Source organism: Rhagoletis pomonella, unplaced genomic scaffold, assembly GCF_013731165.1.
Source record: "Rhagoletis pomonella isolate Grant_MI unplaced genomic scaffold, Rhpom_1.0 Rhpom_scaffold_00003, whole genome shotgun sequence".
NCBI lineage: Eukaryota > Metazoa > Arthropoda > Insecta > Diptera > Tephritidae > Rhagoletis > Rhagoletis pomonella.
This window is the reverse complement of record NW_023458557.1, coordinates 96,878,174-96,898,899: the sequence shown is the minus strand read 5'-3', so window position 1 is coordinate 96,898,899 and position 20,726 is coordinate 96,878,174. Positions and strand designations below refer to the sequence as shown.

The 20,726-nt window shown below is 37.2% G+C and overlaps 1 protein-coding gene across 1 annotated transcript in view; it reads right to left on the bottom strand.

Moving 5' to 3' along the window:
* Positions 1-20: 20 nt before the first annotated feature.
* Positions 21-20,726, bottom strand: part of LOC118736431 (ATP-binding cassette sub-family C member Sur) — a 38,638-nt gene continuing 17,932 nt past the window's right edge. The window contains exons 9-22 of the mRNA XM_036466526.1: positions 16,694-16,955; positions 13,307-13,444; positions 11,115-11,248; positions 10,267-10,708; positions 7,966-8,693; positions 7,725-7,894; positions 4,454-5,274; positions 4,158-4,315; positions 3,897-4,092; positions 3,310-3,754; positions 1,609-1,736; positions 1,217-1,508; positions 944-1,140; positions 21-335 (exon numbers count right to left, since the gene is read on the bottom strand). Of these exons, the coding sequence (XP_036322419.1) occupies positions 138-335; positions 944-1,140; positions 1,217-1,508; positions 1,609-1,736; positions 3,310-3,754; positions 3,897-4,092; positions 4,158-4,315; positions 4,454-5,274; positions 7,725-7,894; positions 7,966-8,693; positions 10,267-10,708; positions 11,115-11,248; positions 13,307-13,444; positions 16,694-16,955 (4,309 nt within the window). The 3' untranslated portion in view covers positions 21-137. The remainder of the gene's footprint in view (positions 336-943; positions 1,141-1,216; positions 1,509-1,608; positions 1,737-3,309; positions 3,755-3,896; positions 4,093-4,157; positions 4,316-4,453; positions 5,275-7,724; positions 7,895-7,965; positions 8,694-10,266; positions 10,709-11,114; positions 11,249-13,306; positions 13,445-16,693; positions 16,956-20,726) is intronic.

Sequence of the window (20,726 nt, the reverse complement as noted above, 5' to 3'; positions counted from 1 at the left end):
AAAAAATAGTTAGTAATTTACAATACAAAATACGGCAAAATATGGCACAATAATAAAATGCGTATAAATAGAAACTTAAATGCACATACATACACACGTCGGCATATAAAAAACTATGGAGCCTAAACTTTAAGAACTCATTTCTTGTTGCACTTGTTGTTCTCGTGCTGCAGTGGCTCACCACCCACGGAGTTTAAAGGACGCCCTGAATGCAAAAGGCTATAGAAAGCGCCCTCCTTACGCTGCTGCAACTCAGCTGGTGTGCCATCCTCAATAATGCGACCCTGCTCTAAAACAATAATGCGATCATAATCAAGTATTGTCGACAGGCGATGCTGAAAAAGGAAAAATTTTAATTTAAAAATTGCGCTTTAAAGAATAAAAATTAAATGTTTTTTATTAAGAAAAAATTTAATTTTAAGTGTAAATTTAAATATTAAAATCGAAAAATTAAAAGTTAACACCTAAATTCATAAAAAACCAATAAGACTTTAACTGTTTTATAAAATTTGAAAATTTGTATGAAAATATCGCTTTATAGAGCTCTTTTAATCTAATTTATTAATATTAATTCCACTATGTTTGCATAAAAAATAAATTAGATTTAAAGTACTCTATGTATAAAGTGGAATTTTCATACAAATTTTAGACTCATAACTCGGTTAAAAACTTCTTAATTTTTTATGTATTTCGGTGTAAAAATTTAAAAGTTGTCTCCAAAGCAAATTTTACCGAGCTTCGACGTAAAATCGTTCCATAATAAATTAATAAAAAGTATTTAAAATTAAATTGTAATTGTAAAATTAGAAATTATAAATACAAAATTAAAAGTAAATTAAAAATCAATGAAAACTATCTACATGCATATGTACCAATAAAAATTCATAACAAAACCCTTAAAATTAAATAACAAAATTAAAAATAACAAAGCCTCTTAACTCACAGCTATAGTTATTATTGTACGCCCACGAAATGAGCAATGCACCGCTGTGAGTAACGCCTGCTCGGCGGCGCTATCCAAGGAACTGGTCGCCTCATCGAGTATCAAGCACACCGAACCGCGTAAAAGTATGCGCGCCAAGCACATCAGCTGCCGTTGACCGGCGCTCAGCTGCACACCGCCATCGCCAACAATGGTGTCTACAAGTTTGAAGTAAAAATATATATATATATATAAGAATACCCAAACCCTTCCTAATGCAATCACACAACTCACCAATACTCTCAGGCAATTGATTGACAAAACTCATCAATCCCACCTTGTCCAATGCACCCCACAGCTCAGAGATGGCATAGTAGTTGGTAGGATTAAGATTTTCACGTATGCTCAAATTGAAAATATGCACATCCTGTGGAATCATCGATACACGCATGCGCACCTCATCTGGATGAATTTTGGTTATGTCCACATCATCGATGCAGATGCGTCCGGCGGTGGTTTGTAGCACACCGGGCAGCGACATGGCTAAGGAAGATTTACCGCTGCCTGTGCGGCCACAAATACCGATCTAAATAACAGGGATAATAGCGAGAAATTCAAATAAAATTTCCACTTCTGCTTTTTTCTTATTTATATTTCAAATTATTACTCATCAATCAATTACTCACCCTTTGTCCATACGGAATTTTTAGTGTTAAATTTTTTATCACCTTTTCCCTCTGACCTTCGTAGCATAAACTAACACTTTCGAAGCTGATATCACCTTGTCGAGGCCAGGAAATTGGAACCGACTCGTCTGTGTGCAAAGAAAATAATAAGTTTTAGCGTACGAACTGCTTTTAACTCGAATGTAGGTGAGTTTTTATTTGATTTTATTTTATCTTTTATAACCTAGTTATCTGTAATATTAGCAATAGAACCACTTGAGTTTCCTCAAACAGGAAGGAAGTATTGGATATTACTTGCACGTCTAGCTTTTTCTATGAGAGAATTAGGGAGTGGAATGTAGGGAATGACCATTCATTCTCTCTCTCGGCACTCGCTTTCATTCGGTGCTCTCGTGGTATCTGCTCAATAACGCTTCTCGCAATAAGCTAGACTTACTGTCAGATGCAGCGCAGCCTTCATTCGAAAACCTTACAACTCTCGGTAAGTTTAGCTCATAGAAACAAATTGAAATAAGAAGCCACACTGGGAGACCAAAGATATCACCTCTCTAAGGAAGGAAAGCAGGATACTCTTTAATGCGCTAAAACGTGATGGTTCGTGGACTGCATACAATGCAGCCCTGAATAAATTTAAAAATGCTACCAGGAAAGCCCAAAGGGACTCTTGGAAGGGTTACTGGGTTAGTAAAGAGGCACCGTCGCAGGGAAATCACCTGCAAAAGGATCTACACAGCAGTTGTGCGTCCCATTCTGTTCTACGACATCACGGTTTGGTGGCTATTGCTTCACTTTCTACCTGTGGAATTATATGGTAAACTACAGGCAAGCTGCCTAGTGGACTAAAGAATAACTTCTAGACAATGATCCCCTCTTGGGGTAAATGGTAGGAGGATGCGGTCCTGAGCCAGAAACTCAGTAGCCATATGTACTGATGACTTAAGTTGGGTCTGAAGACAGGAAGTGGGGTATAGATCTCGCCCTCTCCTCCGCTTAGAGTGGTCACTGTAATTGGAATTTTCACCGAGCACTGCTTGATAGGAACCCACGCTGCTCAAATGGGTTTGCAATCAAACTACTACCGTCGTATCAGCCGTGATAAGGAGAAAATCGAAAGCGTGGAGCACTACCAATGCCACTGTTCCGCTTTGGCGAGGGCTCGCCGACGCTGGTTCATCCATTTTTCTTTTGAATGTCTGGCTAAACTGTATTCATCCAGTGTCTACGACGAAGCTACGAAGTGGTTCCATTTCTAAGGTAAGAGGAGGGAAATAAGTAGCCTCTAATTTGGTATCACAACGGGCCCATGGTGGCCTAAGTGTGTCCTTAGTAACTAAATTATAATTTCTTTGTCAGACTTTAAAAGCTACATACATACTTGTACTGCAATAGAACGTGGTGGCATTTCTTTCAAAGAATTTTCGTAAAAAATATTATTTTTTTCAATTAAGACATGTAAATAAAATCCTTATTGTATTATAGTCTGTTCTCATTTCAAGCTTAGAACTTACAGCTTATAGGAAAAAGCTGCGTTGTTTTTACTCTAAATTTTTTGAGGAAATAAACATAATTACATTTGAGTTATTATGATACAAAAATTTATTTTCCATTGCTTGAAGCGTTTTATACACAAATATGAAATTTTTGTTTTTCTTAAAAGCTGGGTACTAGTTATGTGATAAAATATTATCATATCACACTTACAATTACTCAACACCATCGGCACCGATAAACTCCTCGGTTTACAAAACTCTACACGCGCCACTTCAAAATTTACACACGAATCTTTTGACGATTTCCCAGCTGATTTTGTTTTGCCTTTCTCACTGGCAGCTGTATCGCCACAAGTTATGTCTAACGGTGTTTCAATATTTTGATCAATTTCAGCATAGTATGCAATACGTTCCACTGAACCCACATACATTTCCATATCGGCTAGAAGCTTGACAACCCAATTCAAATAGATCGGTATTAGGAGAGTATAGTTGATTGCCAACCCGACCAATGAAGGTGAAGGCGTCAACAAATCGGGTGTACGAATGTGTGTTGCAATATTGCTTAGTTTTTTATTATAACGACTACAACTTATAGATGCTGCTATCAAAGCGGTTATGATCGCAATGAACACAATAAAACCGCCAAGTAAGTCCTAAGGTTGTTCAGAAGAGAAAACAAAAGAAATTATAATAATTAATGAAATAACACCAATGGCGTTTTCTTTCCTTCCTCTATTTGTACGCACAAGAGGGCACTGAGAAGTAAGATAAGTAGGAACATAAATTATAACATACCAACGATATGCCCAACCAACGATTACTCGTATTTAAGATCGTAAATGCAATCGTATTCGCTTCCAATCGTTTGAAGAGTATCTCGGTGAAGCGTGCCTCTTGATTGTATGCCCTTATGGTGGTTACACCCTGTATGGTCTCTGAGAGGTGAGAGATGACCGGTGAACTGGTTAAGTTTTCAATACGCTGCAATTCTCTGCGAATTAATAAAAACTATAGTTTTATTTTTTGTAAAGCTTAGAGGAATCCAATGACTCCTACCTCGCTGAGCACCTGTAGAATTTCTGTATGACATAATAAACAATACAAATCGGCGCTGTTAAGAGTATAAACCAGGGCGTAATACTGACGTTGATGAGCACAGCGCATAAGCAGAGTAGTGAGAATTGTAACAGCCGTTGGCTGGTGGCAGCAATTTTCTATCAAATACAAAGAATACAATTTCGTTAAAATATTTCAATTTCTCGCCCCCTGCTCTCTCAACTTATTTTAATCTTTTACCAACTCATTTGAATTTTTCTTTCGCTTTATTTTCATCACCTGCGCACCCCATTTACCTTATCGATGATGGCCATATCGTTGCCGAAACGATTCATCAGTCGTCCAAGTGGGGTCACCTGGAAAAAGTGCAACGGTTTTCGCATAATTGCCAACAGCAATTGGTCGTGTAGATTGCTGCGCGCATTGCAGCCAGCCAATTGACCGGCTGGTGTCGATATCGCCGCCATTGCAATGCAAACGCACGAAATCGCCGAATAAATGTGAAAATAATACGTGACATCCTCGGCGTGACCATTGTCAGTGTCATTATTGTTGTAGCTGCTATTACTGTTGTTAGTGTTATTGTAAGCAGTGTTGATGACAGCCGCCGGCCTGGATGTCGCTGCTGTTGCCACTGCTGCATATATTCCCATTCTATCAAATCTCTTCATTGCTGGTGGGGATGGTGGTGATGGTCGTGGTGACACAGCCATCATCGTCATACCATCAGCTTTCCCCCAGTAGCCTCCAGCGCTACTACCATCGTATGCGTTGGCATTATCTGTGCTACCATCGTCGGTCCAGTGTTGTAGCCAAACATCCGTATAAACACGCATAGCTTGCCAAATCAGAGCCGTCAAAAAGAATATCGTCACCATTTGCCAACCGGACGCACGTAGGTACAACAAATAGATGTGGGCTGGTATTTTCCCATATTTTCGTTCGACGTCGTAGCCTACAGACGTGCTGGCAGTTACAGCAGCACCACTACCTGCTGACCTTTTAATGCTCCTCCTGTTGCTCTTTATTGTGTATTTTCGTTTTGGCGACGTGGCATCATCACGGTTCATTGCGGTATTTGTCATGTTTGTCAAAGTTTTATAGTCGATACTCGCATCTGTGGGTGAGAATTGAAATGAATGTTTTCAGTTTTTTGTATCAACAGCTTTTGTATTAAAATTTACAAACAAACTTTAAACACTTTATGCATGTTCCCTTAAAATGAAAAGGCGGTTTAAAATCCTCGCTTTTTTTTAAAGAAATTAACTTCCTATTTAGGTATCCAAGTTGCTGGACCTTGGACTCTTTCGGTCAGTATACATCCCCTGGAGTGGACGGCATCAGTCTAGTATTGCTTAAGCAGGGTAAGGAGTTCCTACTTCCACACCTCGTCAACATCAGTGCCAAGTCCTTTCTTCTAAAGGCAATGGAGAAGGTCATCGGCCATGAAATCAGGAACAACATTCTTAAACAGGCGCTTTTACACCCTGACCAACATACCTACAGAATGGGCAGATCTACAGATACTGCGCTGTACGCCCTGTCTTCGGAAGTACAAGGTGGACTTGAGTGCGGGAGGACAGTACTTTGTGCCTTCATCGACAGCAGGGAGGAGTTTTATCCTCTGTCCTATGGTGCCTGGCTGTAGGCGAACTCCTACGGAGTTTCACCGATGATATTGTGATTATTGCTAGAGGAAAGTTCGTGAGTAATCTCTGTCATATATGTACTTCAAAGTGGACTAATCTTAGCAAGAGGCTGGTCCGTGGGTATAGGCTTGATGCTCCAAAACAGTTATTGTCCCGTTTTCTATGAGTTATGAGGGACATCACCTTGAATGGGATCGTCGTCAACGTCGCCACCGAAGTCAGGTACCTAGGAGTAATACAAGACTCCAGACTTCTGTGTGAGGCGCATGTTGACGCAATCACTTCCAAAACTACGAGGGCACTAATGGTATGTAAACGTCTGGCAGGGAAGACTTGCGGCATAAACAAACGAGCTCGCTGCAATGGTTGTTTACCAAACAAAATTCCCGACGGCATTGGGGTAGGCGTCTACGGAATAAGGCTAAAGCTCTCGGTGCCCGAGCATCATTCAAGCGGAGGTCTATGCCATAAGTCTGTGTGCGGAGATTAACCTACATAGACATTACCGTAATGAGCAAATTTTAATATTGAGTGATAGCCAGGCGGCACTCAAGGCCCTGTGATCATTTGAGGTTAAGTCCTCCTTGATTCTTGAGTGCATTGATAAGAACAACAACCTGGCGGAGCAATGACATCCAACCTACAACCTTCCAAGGTACAGAGTCATAATAAACCTCCCCATAGAGAGGGTAAGGATAGTGACAGATTTTCTAACGGCAAAGCGGTGATCGGCTGAGCGGTTAGCGGCTTAAAATTAAAACATATAAAATACTATTGAAGTGGCCAGGAAATGAGCGGCATTTCTGAGCGGCTGAGCGGAATTTCTGTATGCTCATTGCGTGGCCTCGGCCTAAGAAGTCACCTGCTCAAGCTTGGGATATGGTCGCACGACCTATGTGGTTTCTGCGACGTGACTGAGGAGCCTCCTTTGCACCTGCTTCGCGAACGCGAGGTGGTTTCGAGAAGTCGGCAGAGGCCACTCTGGCCAAGTGAAGAACTTATACAATCGCTAGCCCCTGGAGATATCCTAAAATTTGGGGGTTCTCTACGATAATATGATGTACTGTAAATAACTGAGGGCATAATAGATATCTTGGCCGCATTGTATGCCTCTATTTCAGTCTATCTATCTATCTATCTAGGTACCATGGGCAATAAGAAATGACTCGCTGAGCCTCAGAAAGCATGTCGAAGAACTTTAGCGACATGGTTGTCGGTTTTGCGTAGGTAGTTCGGAAGACACACTGAAGACTGGGTTTAGAGCAAGCGACATCTTTCTTATATTCGGTTTCGAACTGGGTACCACTACTGGACTGCACTACCAGAGCTACCACGGCTCATACAACCGTGCACCTATCTGACGGGTACGCCTTCGGAGTCTTCAAAATATTGGTTTCCATGTGCCTATCCGAAGCCTTTTTTGTGGATGCCTTCGGAAGGCCCTGAAAATTGTTGGGACCAGTTTCCGAATTAATCACTACACCGGGCTGTGGACGATTCCCGCTGTGAATCTAAGTACTCCTGTTATCACACTACCACTAAAGACTCCAGCAGTAGTCGGTGCCGACACTCTCACCACCCAAGTGTGACCGTGCGCATCACCTGGTTTTGAAGCTCGATTTGACTGCATAATCTACCTAAAAATTAGTTGACTTTTCTATTCTGATATCTACAACCACGAGGCGGTTATACCAACCGCAACCACATCAGGAATTGAATAGCGACGAGATTCGGAACGTATTCCGCGGTTGCTCAGGGTTTTAATAATACGGAGATCGACAAGTCTAAATCATTCAATTAAAATAGAAATCCGAATAAAATCAATACCATTCAGGTTAGGAGGGAAATATGTAGCTTGTGGTTACAAACTAAACAAAGGCTATTTGTTATATCTTAATATCCGAGTGGTCGTTCTTACCTGCTACTTCTTCGTTTTCGATATGAACAATCCAACTATCATCCTCTGAAATTGGTGCATCCTTTAGATCTTCGGCTACCTCAGGCGTTGCTACTCTACTCAACTCAATTGAAGGTACCGAACTTGAGATAGATGTCGTTTGATTGGTTGCGCCCTCCTCCGTAATACTTCTAAATATGGATACAAAAAGTCACATTTCCCTAGGAATTATTAGTCACTCTATAAGCAAAAAATAGTTTACCTTATGGAGTTTGTACCGCTAACGGGTCGCGCTTTGCGATGTGCAGCTGAACGACGCATCGACATGCGACGCAAAAACTGTTGAAAACTGTTACCTACTCCGCTATCGGCATCCATATTTCCTTTCATTTGCTGCTGTTGTGTGCTATGTACCAAACAGCCAGGCGAAGATTTGTTACGCGCTACTTTCTGATGACCCTTTCTTGCCAGAACCCCATCAACAGCGCCATTGTCAGTGCTTTGTGGCTGCCATGACTGCGTACGCGTTGGCAATGGTTCGCCCCCTACATCGACGCCAGTATCCACTGACAACATACTATTGCCGCTAACACCGCTCATGTAACTGGGTGCACTGCTGCCGAAGCTGTTTGTGAAGAGACTGCGTCGCAGCTCAGCTGAAACTGTGGTTGATGCGCTGACGCCGCTCAGCCGACTGCTGCCGGTGGAGATGAGTGAAATGGGGCGTTGTGGGTCTTGTTGAGAGTTTCGCCGGTAGCGTTGAGAACGTCGACGTCGCCTCAAAATCACATCCTCCATTTGACATTCATCGATAGGCAGTGGAGCATCATAGAAGAGGTGGCGCGACCCATACAGGCTAGAGCGCTGACGACTGAGCGGCGTACGACCACCGATGGTGCTGAGCGACGAGCCGGAACCGGCGGAGTGTATGCTGCCAATGCGGTTTATGTACGTGCTACCGCTGCGACAACGACTTATCGATGGAAGGGACTGGAAAAGGATTTTTTGGTTTATTTTAAATCTGACAAAACGATTTGCATTATAATCAGTTTTTTTTTTTTATTTTTTTATAAAACGCGTTCGGTGCTATTCTTAGTTTTTTAAAGGTATTTAATAATTTTTCCATCTCACTTTTACTAATATACTATAAAGTATGTACGCGTATATTTCATTTTTAGATTTTCTAAGAGAATTAAGAATTATTTATTATTTTCTTATTTATTTTATTTTTTTATTTTTTCCTGTGTAATTTATATCCTGTATAATTTCTAATGCATTCTATGCAAATAAAGATTTTTTTTTTGTAATTTTTATTCAAAATAGATTGGGGAAAAATATTCTTTTTGAATTAATTCTTATTTTTTATTTGTTTACTAAGTGATATATTAATTTTGGTAAATATTTTTTAAAATTTTAAAGATCTAAAATCTAAATTTTTTATATACTTTTGGTATATGCATACATACATAATTTGATATTTAAGTTTCCTCTGAAATTCAAACATATCTTTCAGCAATTGAAAGAAATTTAAAGAGATGAGACATTAATAATTTAAATAGACTTTTTTCATTTTTATTCAAAACCATTTTTTTCACATATTTTAAATTTGTAATTGACCTTTTTTCTTGTAGGACCCAGGCGCAAACCAACGCGTGCAGAAAAAAATACTCAGACTACATGCCGTTCATTGTACAGTTTACTTGTCCCATTTAATCTGTTTTAAATCTGCACGACTTACGAATAACCGTAAGCGTATTGTTGAGTGTCAAAGAACTCAGGTGTACAAGAATTTTTGCGAAAGGGGGGCAGAAATACAAAAAGTGGCTCACCGTCTCAACCTCTTCAAGGCAGGATGGGCAAAAGGAGTTGTCATGTACGCCTATCACAATCGGATGTTTGTGCCACGTAAAATGACCAGTCAGCAGTCCAACAAGTTGTAAGAGCCATCAGGCCTCTTGGGGGAACACCTAGCTTTGTGGTTAGGTCCTTTTTCAGAACTTTTACCAGTATTGTCGTTTGACCCAAGGTTTCAATCCTGCTGCAGTATTCTTTAAAAGCTGTGCTCTTCGAAGAGCGAATAAGCCTCTTATACTCTCTTTGCGTAATTGACCTTACTCTTTTTTCATTTCAGAGCTACGCAGTTCTTTGAAATGAGAATTTTTACTATGCCAAATGTTTGTTTAAATGTATATTTTTTTTTTTTATTGAAAAAACAAAAAATATAATTGTTTAAGATATCGTTTTTTAAGTTTTTTATGTTTTTAAATATTAACAGGTTTGAATTTAACAATTTTCTTAGTTAAACTGAAGCCACAAACAGTTCCTTGACTAAATTAAAAAAAAAAATGTCCGCTCTCAAAATTTCTTCTTTCAATAGTTGTTTTTCCGATCTTTTCTCTTGAATAATTAAAGCAAATTAGTTTTAAAACTAATTTCTAATTCTATTTCAAAATAAACAGCAAACAAACAAAAATATTAGGCTAACTTCAAAGCACAGCACAGCACTCAACTACAAAATAATTACTACTTGTAACACTGACTGCGTACAATCACATCAACTCACCACAGGCATCAAATCTTCTTCTTCATCTTCATTGTCCTCGTCATCGCTATCGTCATCGCCGTTGCCGTTGCCGTTGCCGTCGCCGTCATCGTCATCGTCTTCATCCTCCACAGTCTCAACTTCTTCAAACTCAGCCACGTTGTCCATAACAACCGCAGCAGTAGTCATGTCGTCAGCTTTGTCAGCAATCGCTGCCAGACCAACTTCACGGCCAGTTATCGCTACAACTGCATCGCCAGCGGAAGCCATATCGCCTCCAACGCCTTCATTCATATCCAAAACAATTTCGCGCAACTCTGTACGAGCGTTATTTACTTTTGCTTTCGCCTTTATTTTTGTTGCCACAACTTTGCTGGACTTTGTGCGCTGCAGGCCTAATTTCGCAACATTCTGGTATAATTTCCAACGTTCACGCGCTGTTCTCCCTGCAGCAGCCACGTTGCTACGCCAGAAATTATGCAAAGAAAACAATAAGTGTAATGAAGCTGATGTTGACGACGATGAAAAATTCAGCATCATCATCCTCGACAAAAATTCACTTTGCGCAAAAGTTACAAAACGCGAATTTGGAAGTGATGAAAGAAAGTTTTGAAATATTTATGCATACATGCGTATACATGCATAAACATGCATAAACATACATACATATCTAAACGTTGGTCATTAGATCCATATTTTAAAACTTCAGCAGCATTACAAATTTTCAATAAAGCAATTTAAATAGTTTGAATTTGATATCATTGACTTTTATAGTCGGTACTTTAGGTATTTTAGAAAATGTAATCATAACACAGATCATTTTCAAATTGTAATATATGCCCTGCATGCACAATGTAGTACTTGCTTACCTCTCTTCATCCTCTGCCTGCTGATTGACTTTGGCAATTACTGTTTGCCATTTGGCAACGATATGCGGATATTTCAATTCGATTTCCTTGTAATCGCCTGTGGCCTGCAGCTGACCGTTTTTCATGACAATTAACTGTGAATTGTTGGTGAGTTAGATATTGATGACAGCAAAGGATGCACAGAAAAGACAGTATTAAAAAGAAAATTACAGATATTTTTTGTATCTAGCTTGAATAAGTTAAAAATGAAAAAGTAATTTTTAAGCAAAAAAACAAAAACGATATCAATTCTCATATAAAAATTTAAGATTATCGTTAATTTCTTCACGATCCAATAATCGGATTTAAAACAAATTAGTATGGGACCACTTTAAAAAAAGAAAATCGGTAACATATGTACATAAAGAAAAAAATATTCCGACCAATGGCTAACCTTTCTCCTTTTTATGAAGTCGGTTAAAAATATATAACTACATACATATATTTACATATATAAATACAGGGTATCTTAGACCACCCACTCGAAAATAGAGGGAAATGTTTTTTATTGAAAAACGCAATAGTATGAACTACAAATACGTAACATTTGTTGAAAACTTTTTTTTTAAATGGACTTCTGGTTAAATCCATTGTTTTAACCAGAAATCCATTTCTGTTTTACCCAGTTTCGGTCTAAACCAGAAGTCGTTAAAACGACCAAAATATAGAGCATCCTATAATTAGTAATTCATGTTTTTTTTCGTTTTCCAATAAAAACATTTTCACTCCTTTCAGACGTTTAGGATGAATTGAAGTTCGAAAAGAGGCAGCTCCGAGAAAAAATTTTCAAACAAAAAATACGTATTTGTATGCTCAGAATCCGAATCTGTAGTAAAAACTTGTATGCCTAATTTGAAAAAATGTAGTTCCAGTGAGTTTAACCCACTTCCGGCCGAAACAGGAAGTCGGTAATACTACCAAAAGATAGAGCATCCCTAATGTGGTAGGTCATATTCTTGCGTTTTTTACTAAAAAAAAAAACGTTCCCCCATCATTTTAGAGAGGGTACCACCCGGACACCCTGCAGGGCGGCTCTCTGACCACTTCAGCGTTTTTCAGACCGAGTTAGCAGCTATAAGGGAGGCTTGCCTAACTTGGTATGGGTACTCGGGCACAGTGGAATACCGGAAAACTACGCGCCAGAGAGCAGACGTCGTTGGGCGAAAGAACCATCATGTTCCGTTATAAAACAGATCTGACCATATGTTATAATACGAAAAGTTCCAAAACTCTTATACAAATCGGCCACCCCATTATTAGCATGGTTGTCGATATAATTGCAGGACACTGCCAAATGGCCTAACGATTTCTGTCGTATGCCTGCAGGGGCGACGAGGTGGTGGAGAATATAAAACACTATCTCCGCCACTGTTCCGCTCTGGCAAGGTAAAGACTTGCTATTTTTAATGAACATGATTTTCGGTGTTTTATTCGTCAGTCCCTGAGGCAGCGAGAGTTTTTTATTATCCTTGGCTAAGCATTCTAGCTCTGAGTTAAACTGTAGAATTTCTGCCGCACAAGTAGCGACATTTCGTGCTCATATTCAGGGCGGTGCGATTAACAACATACTTATCGATCTCGTCGTCTTTATATTTATTGACGTCGATTCTACTTGTTGTGTACTCCGATACACGTAATTTTTCAGTGGCATTTACACCTGGTTTTTATTGATATTTTTTTCGAAATTTTTTTTGGCATTCATCAACATGCTTATTGATGATGCACATATATATTAGTTACAGTATCCTTTATATCCGTATTCGACTTCCGACAGACCACCACAACAACAAACAACAGACGAATTGGCCGTCGCACGCTGTTCCAGCTTAATAATATTTAACATTGATAACTTGTTTATAAGTCTACAGCGGTCTACTTTAATTAACAAATATATGTACTTGTCACATATAGGGTTCTAGTAAAGATATAATAAGGCGCAGGCTAGGTTTCTATTCATATCTTCACAAATCATAACACTCACAACTCAAATTTTAATATTAATTTCAACTCAATTGCTTTGTCCTTTCACAATTTGTCTAATCCAATTAGACCTTAATTTTAATTTGTTTTTTCTTCCATCTTGCCAAATTAGTTCCCTCCTTTTGTACGCTAAAAACTGTCGTTCTTTTTTATTGACTCACTCCACTACTTACATAATCCGCATGCTGTGTCAGTTGCAACTGTTGTGTCACCAATATAACGGTACGTTTCGCCTTTAGCAACATACGTTGTATGCTCTGCTCAAAAATATGACGTGCCACTTCATTGTCCAGCGATGAGAAAGGATCATCCTTTGAGCGGCAGTATGAAAAAGTACAAATAATAAAAAAGTAAAGAAGAAAGATTAACTTAGAATACTAGTTGAAAATAAAATAAATTTGCGCATAAAAAATGCATATAAAAATATGAAGCGTTGAGCACACATAGAGATACTAGTTACATTGTATCATATTTTGCCTTAGTGCAAGTTAGTTGCCAGTTTAAATATTTTTTTATAACTTGTTGACAATGACGGTGCTTTTCAATATACATACAAAGAACTTTGGCTGATTGCAAGCACAAAAATTCATCAAGGTCGGTGTGTCAAAAGAGAACTTTAGTTGTAAACTGTATACAAAAGATTAACTTTAGGAAAATGGTTCCCATTTTATGTTACTTCTGCTCTGCCATAACCAAAAATATGTTCAAAGTAATGTCAACATTAATAACCAGGTGCCTGATAATAATTTTAATGCATAGTAATTTTTATAGCTCTGACTGTTAAACTGATCGGTGAAAAATAATAGCTTTGTTTTTCAATCAGAACAGGAAGCTTTGAGCTTGACATTACATATTTATGTAGTACATCATTTGAAATTCGAAACTTAAGCAGAATCAGAGAAGGCAATGTATAGGATATCAACGCTTTTAGAGATTTTACGCGGTGCTTAGACTCACGACTCCATAGTGACGTTCTCCAAGTTCTCAAACTGAGGAAACCCCAAGTTCCCATAGCACCAAAACGGCTGGTGCTTGATGCCATCTATCCATAGCCACAGCTTGATGAAATTTAATCATACAAATAAAGTCTTGCCGACTAAATAAATTTCCTCGTATATCATTTCGCAACCTTTTACCTTCTCTTTCTCTAAGAAGAAATGCGTTTCCATCTGGATAACTAATCATTGTCGGCACAAAAGCCATTCAACATCGATTGAACGAGCTCGAGTAAGGCTTCAGTGACCCACTAAAATATATGTACATATGTATGTACATAATTTAGTCAAACTTATGCTCAGTGTTGCCAGATTTTATTTTCAAAAAAAACTGTAACTTTCAAAACCGAAAGAATTTTTGGAATGTTAAGGTTTTTTAACCGTATGATTGGAATACAGCTGAGCTCTTTTATCCAAAAGAGGAAACCCTGCATACGGTGGTTTTTTACTAAAAAATTTACTTTCAAAAAACCAAAAGAGATATTTTAATTTATTTTTTCGAATATTAAATTTTGGACGAAACTGTTATTTTTACCAGGATGTTAATGTAAGCTTGTCTAAAAAACTGTGATTTACAGTTGAAACTGTAAATATTGATAATTGTTTTGTTGTTTTTTTTTTTGTATTGTTTTGTATTGTACGAACTTCCGAACTTTATTACCAATGAGGTTTTTTCAGAAATTTCGGTGTTTTTTCCGGAAGCTTTCAGGATTTTCGGTACTGTTAGTAATTTTGCGGAGTTTTTGGGCTATGCATACATTTCGGAATTTTCATGACTTTTCCAGCCTTATTGCCAATTTCATGTGAATAAATCGTTCCCATAATTTAACATGCAAAACAAAAGCAAATTGTGAGAAATTGTTTTTGTTTTGCTTTATAATTTTTAGGAATATTTGCTCACATGAATTTTACGATAAGGCCGATTGTGTTTTATTACGGACTTCTTGGGAACTGGATTTTTTGGGAAATTTTCGGGGCCCACCGGTCTTTTGAAAGCTCTTAGGGTTTCCCGAACCCCTTGTAATTTTTCAAGTTTAATTCCATACTTTTCGAGATTTTTTGGAACTTTCGGGATTCTTTTCCATAACTTTTCGGCATTTTTCTATTATTTTTGAAACTTTTCGGGATCTTCAAGACATTTCGTGCATTTTTCCCGGTTGCTTTGATGACTACTGCACATTCTTCTGGATTAATTGAGGGACTATTATCTTCTTTTGGGAACTTTCTCGACAATTTTCCTCGAATTTTATGTGACTCTCGGATCTGTAAAGGAACACTCATTGTTTTCAAGTATAATTCTATACATTTTGAGATTTTTCGGGACTTTGGAGATTTTTTTCAGGACCTCTTTATGCCAAGAAACTTGTCGGGCTTATCCTGCCTTTTGGTGAATTTTTCCGGGGCTTTGGGCACTGTTACAGGTAATTCTGGATTATTTTAGGGTCTATTTGGAATTTTTATCACTTTTCGTATTTTATACCAAATTTTTCGAGAGTTTCTACGTACTAGCTGTATTATTTTTGCTTGTTTCTCGCCTCGAAGGTTAAGCACCAGATATTTTAAGGCCGAATCCGTTAGTTTCTCTTTGGCATAAGCATATTTTATGTAAGGGGTGAAAGCGCTCTCTAATATGGAGGTATAATAGTCTTTCTAAAGTTTTGAGAGTGAACGAAGTTAGGCAAACAGGTATGTATGATTTAGCCAAGTCAGGCGGCCTCTCACCCGATTTAGCAATAAATAACACGCACAGAGGATTAATGAAGTCCTCGACACTTCTTCGTAGCAGTGTTGAAAAAATCCCATCTCCACCTACAACTTCGAAGGGTTCGAAATACTCTACAGCCCGTCGTACCCTGTCAAAGATGGAGCCGGATCTGCTAAGACTTCCCACTTTAGTGAACCTGTATTCCGAGGAGATGGAGGTCATCAGATCATGCTCCACAAAAGAGCCTGGGAAATGCACTTAAAGCAGGTGATATAGAGTCTCCCCGTTATCGTTCGTAAAGTTGGCATCTTTTCTTCATAGGAGGCCTATACCACTGTAAGGCTCCTTTGGAATTTTATACAAACGAGAAGCCTTATGCAACGTCCCTATTGTTTCGCATTGTCGCCTCCATTTGAAATTATACTGTTATACTTTAAATAGAAGTACTCCATAATTTCCGAATAATCCGGCAGTTTTAACAACAACTGATTTACAAAAGATTACAGACACTACAAAGTCACTTGCAGAAAATCATTGCCTTATTTCACCTCAATCCAGCTTTCATTAAGCGCCAAACCAGTAAACAAACCCACAGCGCTCAGCAGTGCATTAGCGCCAGCACAACCAAAGCCAAAGCCAAAGCCAACGCCAACGCCAACGCAAAATCACATACACTCCATTTAACCAGACAATCCAATTTAACCCGCTTCCTAGCCGCCTGTGCGCTAAGTGCTACTTTCATAACAAACTGGCTGCCGGCAGCTCTTTCTACTTAACAGTATTTTCTGCGATAATTCTCATTTGTTGTTGTTTCTCTCACTGTACTTTGTTGATGTTGTTGTGGTTTAACATAAACATACCATTATCACCACATTGGCCGACGAGTAAAGTGCACGCGCTATGGCTACACGCTGTCGCTGACCTCCCGACAAATTAATGCCACGCTCACCAATCACCGTAAAATCCGCATCCGGCATCAGTTCAATATCCGGTTTCAGTGCACACGCCTCCAATACGAAATCATAACGCCGTGGACGAAATGATTCACCAAATAAAATATTCTCACGTATATTAGCATTGAGCAGCCAGGGTTGTTGTGGCACAAAAGCAATGGTCGAAGTTCTGGGTGAAAAAAGAAAGACGAAAAATTATTGAAAATTAAACGAAAATGAAACAAAGCGAAAAGCTCAAAGAGGCGAAAGTTTAAATGCTTAATACATAGCTGTGTATGTGTGCAGATCATGAAATTTAAAAGCAAAACAAAATTATTAAAATAAATGGCTAAATGTAAATGCGATTTCATATAAGCCAATTTGGCATTTTCAATTGAATTTCTTTTACTTAAATTTAATTTAATTTCAATTTTCTGGTGTAAGCTCAGTGCCAACTGATGTGATCTGCTGTACGTACATATACAGTTGCATTGAAACTGGGTCAGTTGAGGAGGTAAGCGTAGTTAACTTGGTCTTGAATTGCAATGAGACAAAATAGTAGACATTTGCACATACGATTTTATGTAGATATGTATGTGTGTCACATCAATTCACAGGAATATGTCATCGCATATTTAATAATACACGTATGCCTACTATCTACATACATACATATGCACATGCTGACCAGCATTCATCTAAATCTAAGTGAAATACATAGTACCTTCATTGCACTTTGGCTGGCGAGACAATATGGCAAATTTTCATTGTATTCTAAGCCATTTGAATATTATTAGAAACCTTTCTATTTGTTCGAGTATGGCTGCTCTGTGCTTACAAATGCTTCTTGGCACGCTCGTCGTATTGTTATGTAAATTTCGTAATAACATGCAATGCTCTAGGAATATGTCTAATGCGAGTAAAGGCATATGTATGTGTAAATGTCTCTGCATTAATAACAAAAGTTTGAACTTAGAAGTATAGAAAATCAGTGCTACATACTCTATTCAAATCTTATAGGACAAAGACTAGCAATTGTAAGTAATTGGTGTGGGTAGGGTCCGCCATGGCGTATGAGTAACAAAATATATGTAAATGTACATACATATGTATGTACATACGACTGCCTATAACTAAACGATGAGATTTTTTCAACTTGAAAATTGCAGCTAACATTTTTATGTGTGTTCCTGTAAAATTCTATGCGCATATGTCATTAAATATGCATTGTTTTGAAATGTGTAGGACATCTTGTAGGGGCTTTTAAGTAGAACATGCGTATGTACTAGGATGCTCGGTTATTTTGCCTTTTTTCTAAAACCGGTTTTGGAGTTATTCGTAAAATTGTAAAAAAAAAAACACCTATTTTGAAATTAAGAAAGTTTAACGGTTGTACAGTAAAAATGCTTATGCAGGTATGAAGCCATGAACAAAAAATACAACAAAACTATTAACAGTAAAGATGCATAGCTTTTATTTAGAAAAGAGCAATGCAAAAAACGTTTGTTTTTTTTTTCAAATCAAAAGCAAAGCTAATAAACATCAGTGAGAAATTCCCGTTTGGTCTTATTTTAATTTTTTTTAATAATTTATTGCATTTTTTCTGACCCCGAGTGCTTAGAGAATTTTCATGATTAAATTTCTAGTACCAGCAATATTAAAAGAGTTTTTTCAAATTCAATCACCCTAGTGTGTACATTAGAGTGGTCAAAAAATTGTTTTCCCCGATGGGGTTTGCGGCACCTTCCAAAATTGTTCCTCTTGCAGAAAGAGGTGCTGGTGCCAAACCTTACGTTTCTACGTATCCATTTAGAGGATGACGCTCATGACGCTCACATTTTACTCTAGAAGTATTGTGTACATATATTAAAAAAAAATTAAAACCTCTTAAATAGTTGTATTTGTTTAAACTTAGAAAGTTTGAAGGACGAAATTCGACATATTTAGTTTTTCAAAAATAAATATTACAAAATTTCAAGGTTATTCAAGGAGAAAATTTTGAAAGGACATTTTCAATATCTGCTCGTCCTTATTTAATTTGCTTTAATTCTATAGAATTTTCTTTTTAATTTGAGAACTATACCCTTTTTCTACGTTGCACTGATTTTTTTAATTAAATTTTTAATTTAATTAAATAGAGAGATTAAACAGAGGGAAAAACTAAAAGCGCAATTTTACTATATTTGGCCCAGAGTTTCGCGAATATATTGATTTTTTATTTTCTTTTTGAGTATAATTTAATCTCGCACGGTGTTATGAATAGCGTATTTTAGGAACACTGGGGGTCTATAGATATTTCAAAGAAACACTGCTTCTATAGATTTCTTAACGAATGCAGCTCTAAATAAAAACAACATATTCTTATAAAACGACGCACCAGAAACGGCAAAGAAATGTTCTTCTCTCAAAATTTCTTAAATCAGTATTATGTATCTATACATATGTATATGTATGTATGAAGCATAGCGAAACAGTCATAGTAAATTTATTGAAATGTAAATTTTTATAAAAAAAATTGCAAAACTTTGTTAAAAATTTTCGTACCATGACTTGTACGAGTATGAGTTGAAAGTAAATGCAAACAGCGTTTTTATTATATTTTAGCAAAAGATACCTCTTACTTTCAGTGAAAAATCTTTTGAATTCTTACTGGTTTATTTAAAGCTACAAATTGCCAGTTATTTACTAAAAAAGTCTTAACTTACAAAAAAAAAATAGCTTTCATATAAATTACATTACATTCACAAATAAAGTTAACTATGCTCACAATGAATTTTTAGTATGCAATACGCAATAAATTTTCCACTTAAATCAATACACCCCCCCCACCACCTAAACACGTCCGTACATGCCAAAGTCACCGCACCAATGCACTCTTTGCGCATTTTAATTAAAGTTTTCGCACAATTTGTGTATTACGCTGTGAACGAAAGGAGCGCACAAGCTAGTTATAAAGCGCTTACGTCTTGTAAGGAAAATTTATATTTCCTACAATTCACCGAAATCGATATATATATGTATGTATGGCGCAGGTAATAAGATATGTAAGTGCTGTTGTGTGCATCAGCATTCATGAGGCATATATGTAAATATATACATATTTATATATGTATGTATGTTTGTGTGTGTGCTTGTAGTTCTATTTGCTTAATATATGTATTGAAAAGCGCACAACTTATCGCGAAACCCATTTATTTAGCTGGCAAGCAATAATACGACATTTTTCCTCGAATCTTATTGGCTCTTCCTTGTTCAGCATGTTGAGTTTTTACAAGTTTTACGAAATGCATTGAATGCAAATAAAAAACTTCAAAATCGTAAATTATTGAATTGATGTTAAGAGTTGGTATATACACACATACATTAAATTTATTAATTTAATATCTATGCATTGAAGATCACATATTTATATCCTTCATCGTGTAATGGCATTCATTATAAAAAAAATCAATTTGTTATACAGAGAAAATATCAAAATTCTTTTAACTAAGTTTACTACATAGCTTTGAGAATCCCTAGCAGGAATTTATTATGGCTAAAAATATTAGTCTTTGAGACTCAAATCATAGATCAATAAATTACGACAATTTAAAAAATGGATACAAATTTTTAGTAATCTAAAAACTAGACAGAAGTTATTAGTCAATTAAAACCAGGTCATACATTTTTGGTCGTCTTAAGGCTAGACATAATTTTCGTTATTTATAAACCGAGCCTACATTTTTGTTACTTAAAAATGTGGAATATTTTAAAAGTAAAAACCCTGAACATTATTTATGGTAAATTATAAGCCGGTCTTAACTTATTAATTATTCAAAAACTGATCAAAAATGTTTAGTAATTTTAGAGACTGTAATATTTACTAAGATACATCAACAACTGGATATCAATTTTTGGTCGTCTAGACATAACTTTTTGTTTATTTAAAAATCGGACATAAATTTTTGGTCATTTAAAACTC